Raw genomic sequence first — 12,935 nt, 5'->3', positions numbered from 1 at the left:
AAAAAAAAAAAAAAAAAAAAAAAAAAAAAAGCAGGTTGCCTGCCAAGTATTAATTACTCATTTTTCACCTGAATTCAGTTGCTCATGAACAGCTGAGTTTTCACATCCAGAAGCAATCTTCCCTACACAGCATCACATCATTCCCTCCAGCCAAAATAAATATATTTTTTTTAAAACCCACACATAACAAACCAAAGGCTCATTTCAACTTGCCTTAGATAAATACTCAATGAAATCTAATATAAGGAAATGATTACAGTGCTGATTTGTCTTCAGTAAGTTTAGCAGAACTGCAACGCCAATGGTAGAGAATTACTACTTTCTTTCTCGTGATGAACAGAACATCAAATATAYTGTCTATCAAACATAGTTGTACCAACTACTGTGGCCAAGTACAGTTTCAAATATCACAGTAATCATCTCATATTGYAGGCATATGAAGAGTGAATAAAAAGCTTAGGTACTAGTTCTGTGACCTATATATTTTCTAACATATTATTGGCTAAGTCAAATAAAAAACAGTCCATCACTTTTACACTTAGGTGTGTGTACAGAGAAAGACGGGTGCAATCTTTCTCATTTCATTTCAGATACCTGCATTTTAGCTGTTTGTACAGGCTTGGCACTTATTGCCCAGATTTGGGATTTATGCTCAAACGGAAAGAAATCTGTATTTCAAATTAAGTACTTCATCTGAAGCAAAGGTAGATATTTACTGGCATACTGCTAATTTAGGAAGAGATGACTCATACTCCAAATGTACCTATTTCTCTAAAGTGACTATAAAGGTGATACACTTGCCTAACTCATAGGTTGGCATTTGTATGTGTTAAACTAGGGCAGGGAGCTCTTCTGTAATATAGCATTCATGTTGGATCCAGCAAGACTTGATCTAGGCTATAAGAAGTATCCCCAAACTTTTTGCAACTGTCAATTTGAACAGCGTTTGGAACAAATGACAAGCCCACTTGGATACCTACTAGAGGATCTAGCTTTACCCAACCTACATGAATGAGTCAACTTGAGTTCATAGTAAGATTATGAAGATCATGAGWTTCCTTTCTAGTTCTGGACCATGAGCTAAAGATCTCTTGGAAGATGGGCTTCCCTGTTAATTGTATGGATAGTGTCAATCCAGTATGTCCATCAGGTATATTAAGAATTTATTTACATTGGCACTTAACTTGCCATGCAGACATACCATACCATCAGCATTCTGAAAGGCTTTCTGTCAAATACGTCCTTTCTGGGAGTGCTAAGAGCATTCCTACAGGCCTCTTTAAATCCACTACAGAAATTAGTCAACATATAAGAATTTGACTCCTAGATATTAAAAGAAATAAAGCAAAGGAAAGTTCTGTCATCACTGCATTGTTTCACTGTAGACTTCATGCAGACTTAGAGATCTGAGCTTTACCTGTGTTCTGTGCCAGATAACAGAGGCCCTGGAGTGTCCCAACTTGTTTCGACAAGGTCCTTTGTCATAATGTATAAGCAGAAAATCATCCTACAAAAAAATAATAAATGGAAACATATGCAATAAACAAAAGTACAAATTGTTAAGTTATKAAATACTATGTCCCAAGAACTTACAACCAGGAATTGTACAGGAAGATAAAATCTTGGTAAAGCGAACTTTGGCCAGGTCCAACCTTYTGAAAGTGCTTTGTTTACAGTTAAGTGTCTTCACAAGTAGGTTTGTTTAAGAACTGTTGTTTAACTATAATGAATCTCTTCTTCCACAGGCTCTCAAGCTGCATATTTAAATGCTAGTATAAAGTTTAGTACAAGAATCTGAGAAAGTAAGCTAGCCACTGCATTTCTCTCTCTCTCTTTCTCCCTTACACACAAAAACACACATATACACACAAAGAGACAGAGAGAGAAAGAAAGAGAGCAAAGAAAGTGAGTATTTGTACAAAGATGTGCCAAACTTTGTTCTTAGTGGAAGAATAAAAAGACAATACAAATACAGGAGAATACATGAGAAAGACTTCCGTACCTGTCCTGTCACACTTCCATACCCCAGCCAAGGTAGCAGGCCAGTACCAAAGGCTGTGAGGGGGCACCAAGGGSTCTAATTTTTAACTGAGTATGAAAGTGCCTGTGATTTAAGAACTCTCAGTAAAGCATTCAAATGGGATAACAGCAGGATTCTGGATAGTCTGAGTACCTTTTGGGGACATAAAACACTTCCTTTGCTATAAAAAAAAGTGGATAACATGGAAATAGATATCGTATATTGTATATACTCTGAGCTTGGGCAGAAACACATGACAGGTAACAGCTTATTCCTTGTGTTAGAACATTGTATTTGTTTTGATAGAGCAGATGAATTTCTTGTTTAGCAGATGAATTTCTTGTTCCATAGAGTATAATGAGCAGTAAGTAAATCTGACTTCTAAACTCCTGTACTAAAATGCATGGTGGCACAATGAACTTAAGAGTTTCTCTGTTAAATCTCCACAGAACTGAGAACATTACCATATTCATCCTGAAACTCCTTCAAAAAGGAGAATATTAAAAAGCCAATCTTGAATGAAGTATTATCAAAACAACTAAGCCAGATGCCATGCGGAGAAGGTCAATAAAATATTTTCATAAAATTTTACTTTACACTAATACTTTTTTCCTGTCTCATGCTGGCAAAATAGTAAGATCACACAGATCAGTCAAGCAGAATTAAGTATACAAAGCTTATCAAATTAACAGCTACAGCTCTGGTGAATTCCAGCCCACCCATCCCAGTTTGGCAGAAGGAAACACAAAAATACTGTTGTGACAGAAAGCATAGAAGACAAGGCAAGAAAGAGGAAGAGCTGGCTARTGAGGGAGTATATAATTCATTAATGAGACAGTTAGATGGCAAAGCAAYGAACTCCCTAGCTTCTGAGAGCCAGAGTATGCTGTGTGTACTCACATCGAGGGATTCCAGACAGTACCAGCAAAAGGCATGTTTGCAGTTCTTACACATCATCTGGGCACAGCCTTCATCTCKCTCAATGTAAACTTTGCACTTTGGACAGCGCTTGATTGGAGCATCATCTTCTTCCATTTTAAAAATCGAACTGTGAAGGAGAATGGTGAATTAATAAGATATGCAGCCATGTCAGTTTAGAGGAGAACTTCTTAGAACTGTGGTAAGTAGATATGTCTACTTTTTCCCTTATTAAAAAAAATTAATATAGATCTAGGTATTCAGCTGAGTTCTATTATTCAGATATTTTGTCTATACTGTATTTTTCAAACATACCTCTAGCATGAAGAAAGCTAATGATTACAATGGCTACATAAGAGTCAGGACATTTTCTTTACCATATAAGTACCAACAGTTTTTGTAATTGAGCGATGTTGGTAACACTATACCATTTCCTCCTGAAATATCAGAYGAGTAGTTAATTCACAGCTAAATACTTTGTATGTCTAGATCATTTTATTTTCCCTCTATTCTTTTCCCTCAGAAGAGAAGTCGAAGGTATCCCCCAATGACACAGTGAGTCTAGACTGCAATCCCTGCGGCCAGGGTATCAGAGGAGACTGCCTGTCTCTGCCTTCGTTAAGGTTCCTCCCTAGGAATTTTCCTCCAAATCAAGAACCACAAGCTTTTCTGGGTTTACTGTTCTTTCAGACTTGATCTCTTTTCATCTCCAATATTATCCAGTCAAAATATGGTTCACAAGTTTGAGTCAGTAACACTTCTTCTTGTGTCTTGTACCAGTCTGCAAAACTGTAGGACCTCACCTCATAGAGTGGACACAGCACAGAGAGCAGGAACGTAGAAACACTGGAAGAATATTTATTTCCCTAGAGTAGCTTTCTACACTATCAAGGCTTTATTCACTCCAACAACTAAAACGTGCCCTGACAATTGACATTTCCTGCAGCTACTACTGATGGGAGACACAAAAACAACTGATAGCAAAGCAAACTGTTAGCAAGTTGTAGTAAAACAGGACTGACTCTTGATTGATTGCTGTTTGCCTGATATGTATGTGTGTGTGTGTGTGTGTATATATATATACACACATATATATACACACACACATATATCATATATCACATATATATACACATATATATCTTCATTAGTCATATTAGTCACACTAGTAGCAACCATATCACAGAAGAAAGCTTCGAATCCATAAACTGCAAAAACTAAAAGCAACCAAAACACTAAAGAAAATGCATCAAGTCCTTTACTTTGCCATGAAGTTTATTGAGTTTGAGTTCTGGCTGAAGCACACATGAAATCCACATGCCAGAGTTATAATATTTGACCAGGAACTGATCATGACAGGATCCTAGCTAATCATCTATTATAGCAAAGGTTGAAAGAAGACAACTTAGGAACAGCTAAGTCCAAAGGTTAGCCAGGGCTTTAACGATACCTTAAACTGCTATACAGTCTTCAAAGAAGCCCAAACTTTGAGTGAGACACRTACACCATGGCCTCTCTTATTCATTGGCTGCAGTATGCCAGTGGAAACAGCTCAGAGATTTTTTCACTTGTCCTCAGAGCTCAAAATCATTGTCCAGATGTGCAACAGTTGAGATGCTTGGCAGCGTATCCTAAAAAACACTGTCTGGGACATAATGACAAACCCTCAGGCTGCTTAGAATAGCTTCTGTGAGGAGAAGCTCATCAGTTGGCTATGTGTCTCTGTGCTTTGGTGGAGATGGTAGCAAGGAATGGAGGCCATCAAGACTTACCCATTTTTGGAACACAGCATTAACTGGAGAACTAGAGTGAAGGAAATAGCTTTAAAACAAAAAAATGAAGCAACTGGAAAATGCCTCTTTACTATTTGCATTCCTGTTTGTGAAAAGATTCAGTGTTTTCTTTCTAGATTCTTTGTCATTTGCAATACTATACCTTGTTTCTCCTGGAAGAAAGGAGATTGGCATATTCTCTTGACAGCCTTGACCTGGGTGCCAGTTGGATTTACAAGCAGAGCAGAACTCTATGTCACAGGCTTTGCACTGGACCAGCTGCGGGTTCTGAGGGCTTGATTCCTGGAGCTGGCAAACTGCCTGGCAAGTAGAGGAGGGACACCAAGTCCGACATGGATCCAAAAGCACTTCTGTAAGGAGGTATAAAAGAAATAAACTCAAAGGTAGTTACAAGACTGGCCTTCCATAACACTATGTTCCAGATGTGGTTGACTGGCAAAGCATCTGGACATCCATCTTTTCAAAAGTAGCCTTTTAATTTACTTTACTGAATTCAACATAAATTTGGCCTGCTTTGCAAACAGRCACCAACTAAGATTAAAACTAAACTGAATTTCCAGAGTCTGAATTAATTGCTCACTTTCATTCACTGAACCAAACCTATTCTGAGAATGGAATGCAATATTCTTCTYCAGTTATACTGAAGAAAAGAGTATAACTTATGCACTAAGAGTATAATGCACCAGAAAGTGTTTTTACAGTGCCSTTGCCCAGTGGGGCTCTATTTCAAGTTGGCCACTGCACTAACATAATCACATGATTAGCAATAATGCAAGACTGTTGCAATAATGCAACTTCACCCTTTCCTGAAGGCTGCTTACTGGTAACTCACTTCATGTTTCAATACTATAGTCAATAAAAATATACTACTGATTCGTGTGGTCTCTTAGCTGGGTATATCGCTTGGTGAAAACCTGACTGCAAGCTCTCTATAGCCAAACATACTGAATTTTCAKTATGAAACTCTGCCCAACTGTGTATCACCATAGTGAGAGGCATAGATACCCAGTCAGCTTATATCCTCATAAAAGTTAACAAGGTTTACTCTTCAGACACCTAACTGCCTAATACTTCCACAGCAGATGCTAGTATAAGAGATAATGGTGACTCCATAAAACGGGTCAGCCGTCTAGGGTACTGGCAGTCAACTCAACCAGCTTTATAGAGCAATAGAAAACAGTAATTTTCTTTCCTTATTTTCTTTCCAGAATGTTGCAAAAGACATCATACTGGCGTGAACAGAAAGAATTTAAGCTTTTCTTTTTTGATGACGAAATAATTAATGCACAACACTACTGCTTGAACATGCACAGGACTAGATTTTGAGTTTTAGGATTGTTCTGGAGTGATAYTGTTCCCACAACAGTACACAGGATAGTATACGTTACCTCTTTCAAACTGTAGCTTCTTGTATCTTTGCATGATTTCTGATGCAACCATGCACTCAATCTGTTGAAGGAAGGAAAAGGCAAATTTCCAATTAAGAATAGCAYAATCTAATGCATTTTCAATAAATAGAGACAAAATATTTAACCTTTACCGAATCATTAAAAGCATACATTGTCAGCAATGAGTGAGCAAGACACATTTGAACATTAAGGAAGGTAGGGGAAGGGGAGAARAATTGTAATAAAAACATACCTCATTTTCTTGTAGATGACCTCGCTTTGGGCAGGCAGCATCAGGGCAACTAATTGCTGTTTCTAGACCTTCTTTGATCAAAAGCTCCACATACTGTTTTAGGCACTGCAAGAAAGCCAACGATTGAGTTAATTGCTCCATCAAGAATAAAACACTCAATATTTTAATAATTTTCATTTGAAAATCTGAGGAACTTAAATCTTTTTGAGAAAACAGASATTGTGCCCCATTTACAACAGTGGAGCATACTTACAGGCTTAGCCAAGGTTATACTCTTAAATAGCAAACAGCAAGTTCATTTCCTGGGTGTGTTCATCAAATAACTCTCCCTCAATTCGAAAAAAATTGTAGCAAATATTAAAAAATAAAAATGGGGAAAAGAGACCAATTAAATTGGGAGCTAGAAAAATAACAAGATAAAATTAGATTAACCACTCTCCGAAAATCTTTATGTGACTGGAAACYCCAACATAGCTTAGCAAGCAGTAACTACCCATAAACAGACATCAGTCAAGAACGACAAAAAGCAAATGGGAGTGTTTCTTGYTTTTATTTTGGGAAAATAACTATTTTTCCTTCATGGCTAAAGATATTTTCTCTTCCATAGGAGGAAAAAAAAAAAAAAAAAAAAAAAGAGAGAGAGAGAGAATTAGGACTCCCAGAACTACAGTTTCCATGGGGACTGAATAATAAACATTGTTGATACAAATGCTTTCCTCCCATAGCAACCATAGCATTTTAGCCAAGTCATAACTGAAAATGTGGCACRTAACACACTTGTGCACAGTATGGCTGTCAATAAGACAAAGAAGAAAGGTGGATATTTAGACCAAGGTCAAATTAAGACYAAATTCTGTCACTTCTGAAGAGCAGGCAGCGTCAAGTAGAGAAGACRATATATTTTACTAGCGTTGATTTGCTTGGCCTGATAACGTTGACTTTTTATTGCAGCAGTGGCATACATGGAGGCTGCTATCCATCCACCCTTGGCTTTCTACTCAGCCTCCTCTACTCACAGAATCACAGAATAGCTGAGGTTGGAAGGGAYCTCTGGAGATCATCTAATCCAACCCTCCTGCTCAAGCAGGGTCACCTAGAGCATGTTAGACAGGATTGYGTCCAGGCCGATTTTAAATATCTCCAGAGAAGGAGACTCCACAACCTCTCTGGGCAACCTGTGCCAGCACTCTGTCACTCTCACAGKRAAGAMGTTCTTTCTTATATTCAGGCAGAACTTCCTGTGTTTCAGTTTGCGTCCACTGCCTCTTGTCCTGTCGCTTGGCACCACTGCAAAGAGTCCAGTCCCATCCTCTTGATACCCTCCTTTAAGATATTTATAGATATTGGTAAGATCCCCTCTCAGTCTTCTCTTCTCCAGGCTAAACAGGCCCAGCTCTCGCAGCCTTTCCTCATAGGAGACATGCTTCAGTCCTCTGATCATCTTTGTAGCCCTATGCTGGACTCTCTCCAGTAGCTCCATGTCTCTCCTGTCCTGGGGAGCCCAGAACTGGATGCAGTACTCACCAGGGCCTCACCAGGGCTGAGGAGAGGGGCAGGATCACCTCCCTTGACCTGCTGGCAACACTCTTCCCACTGCACCCCAGGAGACCACTGGACTTATTGGCCACAAGGGCACATTGCTGGCTCACGGTTAACTTGTTGTTCACCAGGTCCTCCCAGGTCCTTCTCTGCAGAGCTGCTCTCCAGAAGGTCAGCCCCCAACTTGTCCTGGTGCCTAGGGTTATTTCTCCCTAGGTGCAGGACTCTGCACTTGCCCTTGTTGAACCTCAGGAGGTTCCTCTCTGCCCATCTCTGCAGCCTGTCCAGGTCTCTCTGAACGGCAGCACAGCYCTCAGCTGTATTAGCCACTCCTTCCAGCTTGGTATCATCAGCAAACTTCCTGAGGAGGCACTCTGTTCCTTCATCCAGGTCACTGATGAATAAGTTGAACAGGATGGGACCCAGTAAGCTACACCACTAGCTACAGGCCTCCAACTAAGCTCTGTGGCCCTGATCACAACCCTCTGAGCTCTGCCTTTCAGCCAGTTCTCAGTCCGTATCACTGTCCASTCTTCTAGCCTGCACTTCCTGAGCTTACCTAGCAGSATGTTATGGGAGACAGTGTCAAAAGCTTTGCTTAAGTCAAGGCAGACAACATCCACTGCTGTCCTCTCATCCACCYWGCCAGTCATTCCATCAGAGAAGGCTATCAGGTTGGTTAAGCAGGATTTCCCCTTGGTGATTMCAYGCTGACTGCTCCTGATCACGTTCTTCTCTTCCATATGCTTGGAGATGAGAACCAGAAYGAGCTGTTCCATTACCTTTCCAAGGATGGAGGTGAAGCTGACTAGCCTGTAGTTGCCTGGGTCCTCCTCCTTGCCCTTCTTGAAGACTGCAGTGACACTGGTTTTCTCCCAGTCCTCAGGCACCTCTCCAATTCTCCTCAACCTTTCCAAGATGATGGAGAGTGGTGTAGCAACAACATCCACCAGCTCCCTCAGTACCCATGGGCCCATGGATTTGTGGATGTCAAGTTTGCCTAAAAGATCTCTAACCTGATCCTCCTCGACCAAGGGAAAGTCTTCCTTTCTTTGGACTTTCTGTCTTGTCTCCAGGCTGTGGGATTCCTGAGGGCTACCCTTAGCAGTAAAGACTGGCAAAGAAGGCATTCAGTAACTCTGCGTTTTCTGCATTCTTTGTCACCASGGCCCCTACCCCATTCAGCTGCAGGCTGCAGCTGTCTGCTGGAGAGGTGAAGGGAGAGATGGAGAAAGAGAGAGAAATCCTTTTCTCTCCATATCCCACAGAACTTCATCAGCCTTACACTACAGAGAAGAAAAATGCAGGACTATTTTCTAGAGATCACCCTATGAACTTCTCATCCTGCTTGTGGGACTCCCAAGGGCTCAAACGGCAACAACAAACGGGAGAAAATTATGGAAAATAGATCCCCCAACTCCCAGTTACCAGATATGCAGAACAGAAACTAAGATTAGACCAGCACTGGAGTGAAACGAGGATACAAAGCAAGTTTGGCACACTGTTGGATCGGAAGCAAGAGGGATTATACACTCTGCAGCAAGTGGGCAAAATGTGGACCTCGAATACCATTTTATGACAGAATTTTCAAACACGTCACCAACCTTTAATCAGTGTGGAAAGGCAAAGGGCTGCATCACTTTTGCAGATTCCAGCATGCCTAACTGCAGTTCACAGCACAAAGCCACCTCTTTACTCCAGTCACACCATCTAATAGGCCCTTCATTAAGCAYGTTTCCAGCCTAACTCTTTGGATGTTGCTTATATTTGCTAAGGTCCAGATTTAGAGTCTACTTGTTCAGCCTCTTCTCTTTTTGTTCTGCTTCTTAAYATGTCTGTTCTGCTCCTTTCAGAGAATTTATCACCTATCTTAACATTTTATTTTAGTTTTTACCTCTTACACCTCAATTGCCACAAAATCTTCACTTCCTGCCCACATAGTTTCTGCTGCTGCAGTATATAGCTCTGCTAGTGGTAGCATATCCCATCACATCATTTCTGTCAGATTATTCTTCCCTGTGTCTCCTACTCAGAGACAAGTGCTTGTTGAAGAAAAACAGACTGGCTATTGATATCTTTAGAAGTTTTGCATGCAAAAGCATGATGAGTTATGGTCTACATCCTCCTCTTTGACAGTATGAATTTAATGAAGACTTCTCCTTCACTCAGGAGAAGATGGCCTGACTTCCAGGTTAGAGCTCTGGGACTGAGTGGTGGAGCTCAGGAGCACATCAGGCTGAGCTCTGCAAGGACAAGGTTCTAGGTTGGATGCCTTGGCAAGCTGTGGTGTCAGCTGCATTGAAGTATTAGCCTTGCCTAATGACACTGTTGGCTCTTCCTTTCCCACTTTATTTGCAGATGCCAGTTGTGCACTAAAATCAAAACGCATGCTTTTTTAATGATGCTACTTAGCACTTATAGAAAGTACTTTTCAAGCTGAATGAGCTTTACCATCATCAATCATTAATTTGGCAATTCTCCTCCTCTACCTATTTGGGAGAATTGCCAAAGTCTATTAGACTTGTTTCCCTTTGCTCACATCTTCCAGGAAATGGTGTTCATGCCTGCCATGTGCTGTGTCCAAGGCATCCCCCTTACACTGCTATGTCATTGGCCCGTACCTCCTCAAAATCAGCCCTGTACTACTTCTGCTATACTCTGGGAACAGAGGGGCTGTCTTGAGGCCATGAAATAGCACTATAAATTAGGCAGAGGATAAAACATCCTGACAGCTCAAGACTCCTAGCTCCAGAGATTCCTCAGGCAGAAATGGAAGAATCTGAAGCATCTGGTATCTGAGGCTTCTCTTGAGAAAGGACATGAGACATGATACTTCTCTTCAAAAATTCTGAACTAGCTGCAGTACTACAAATGTCATAAAGCACCAGTATGCAAACAAAACAACACAGTTACCCAGTTATACATTATGAAAAAAATTATTAAAAATAAATAAACTATTTTTCCAGAAGGATGATGTTTCTCATTTTCTCACATCTGCTGTGTTCCCCCTCCTGGAAGAAAATATCTTCATAGCTATTCCATTTAAGCAATAAAGGACTACTTAGTATGAAGGAAAAAATACAAGCATTTTGAATGTAAATCCTGCCTGGATGCAACCCTGTCTAACATGYTCTAGGTGACCCTGCTGGGCAGGGAGGTTGGACTAGATGATCTCCAGAGGTCCCTTCCAACCTTACTGATTCTATGAAATCACCCAAAACAACTTTCAAAATAAACTTTATTATATAATTCTTCTCAGAGAACAGAGGAACTGAAATTAGATCTCTAATGGCTGAAATAGATTGAGATAAGGTAGCAAAGATACCCTGTTGAACACAGCCCCTTAAACTAATATGCTAAGCATTTTTATTCTTTGTGTAATGGACACTTCTCTATGTTGGGTTATCYATGTTAATGTTTTTTACTCAAGTTCGCTTGTTCTCTTATTAAAAAAAAAAAATCTGTTTCAGTAATTAAGTAACTAYATGCTATTGAAGTGTGTCACATTTACTTGTAGATGCTCTTAACTTGACAAAAAATAACTGTAGTTATTCTGCTCATTTCTGTTTATCCACATAGCCTAAAACAATGAAGCCTGAGTCATACTTGGTACTTCCAAAAATTAACTCTTTAGACTGAATTAAGTAAATTGAAAGAGGTTAACTGTGAAAGCCGAGGTTTTTTGAATTTAGAAAACATTTTCTTTACTTTCAGGTTTGCATTCCATTTCTGCACTCTGACAATCGTTACCTKGAATAATAAGGTAACACATGGCCAGCAAGAACAGAAAACTAAGCGTATAAGTTTGCAGTCTTTAGTGGAGCTATAGTAACAAACCATGCATACAATGCTACTCCTTTCCCAATCCAAAAGTAAAACATGTCAGTTTATGACATTCTTTACACAAATTTCTGTGTTTTATTTTGCAGTTGCAACAGGTGAACAGGCATTTGTAGTGGCTGGATTTCTGTTAGATGTCCTTTCTTTAAGCACATTAAATGACTCGGGAGAATTTTTTTTTTTTTTTTAAAAAAGGTCTCTCCAGAAAAGTGTTAAATGGTTTGAATTCCTTAACTACAAAAATACCTATACTTTAAAATTCATTTTATATTTAACAATTTTGTAATATTTTAATTGAAACATGCTTGCAATATGCCATTATATATGAATATTAAACAATGAACCCCAAGAAAACTTTATCATGTAAAATTTGTAATTTCTGTTAGACAAAAGCTAAAGAAAGCAAAACATTGCATATCCTATTTTAAGCTGTAGGTCAAGGCATCTCACATGCCCCAATGGCTTTATACCAACCCTGGTCAGCCAAAACAGACAGGTTAGTTCCTCCGAGCACTGGACTCGCATTTCCCCCTGCGCTTCCCCGTGCACTGGTGTACGTGKGCTCCCTGCACCCTTCTGCTCTGTTCTCTTCCTGCACATTGCTTCTGCCCTTTCTTCCAAGCTGGAGCCTGGAAGACTTTTTGTTTCACCCAGTAATCCAACAATTTGACCTGAAATCCTACTGCAATCCTCTGTCCCCAAGACAGAGGGGAGGAGCACATCCATTTCGAGGAGCTTTGGCCCAGGTCCCTTCCACCACAGGGACCTAATTGAGAGCCCTGCTCAAAAGGGGTTTACTATAAGTTTTGTGTGCAAATTAGGAATGCTTTTTTCCCCTAAAGATAGGTGGCTAATAAAGGAACGACTTGYCTTCTGAAGCCGCCTAACTTAGGCTAAATATATAAAGCTCAGCAAGATTAATTGGCCTTCTAATCTCTGTCCACCAAGGATTGTGCTACAGGAAAAGGCATATTTGTAAGGACCATTGACGCTCCATCACTTTACAGCTGAACAGCACTTTGTCTGACATGGTAAAGACTGAAATATCCTCTAACCTACAGTACAGGTACCCTCATCTATGAGGATCAGAACTGTTGCTTTTTGCCTAGTTTCTAAGCAATAATGCACAGTATTATTCTGCTACATTTAACCCTGACAAACCTGCATAGCCCACAGCAAAATCT

At 40.0% G+C, this 12,935-nt stretch overlaps 1 protein-coding gene across 3 annotated transcripts in view; it reads right to left on the bottom strand.

Annotated features, from left to right (window-relative positions):
* The window catches only part of RNF144A (ring finger protein 144A), a 55,724-nt gene that overhangs the window by 6,409 nt on the left and 36,380 nt on the right, over positions 1–12,935 (bottom strand). For all 3 annotated transcript variants that reach the window (XM_085322914.1, XM_085322915.1, XM_085322913.1), the window contains 5 exons: positions 6,373–6,477; positions 6,120–6,180; positions 4,874–5,081; positions 2,921–3,068; positions 1,418–1,507 (listed from right to left, as the gene is read on the bottom strand). In XM_085322914.1, the coding sequence (XP_085179040.1) occupies positions 1,418–1,507; positions 2,921–3,068; positions 4,874–5,081; positions 6,120–6,180; positions 6,373–6,477 (612 nt within the window). The remainder of the gene's footprint in view (positions 1–1,417; positions 1,508–2,920; positions 3,069–4,873; positions 5,082–6,119; positions 6,181–6,372; positions 6,478–12,935) is intronic.

Source organism: Rhea americana, unplaced genomic scaffold (genome assembly GCF_003343005.1).
Source record: "Rhea americana isolate MKP2758 unplaced genomic scaffold, rheAme1 scaffold_80, whole genome shotgun sequence".
Taxonomy (NCBI): Eukaryota; Metazoa; Chordata; class Aves; order Rheiformes; family Rheidae; genus Rhea; species Rhea americana.
Note: the sequence above shows the minus strand (reverse complement) of the source record. Positions and strands in the feature narration are given on the sequence as shown.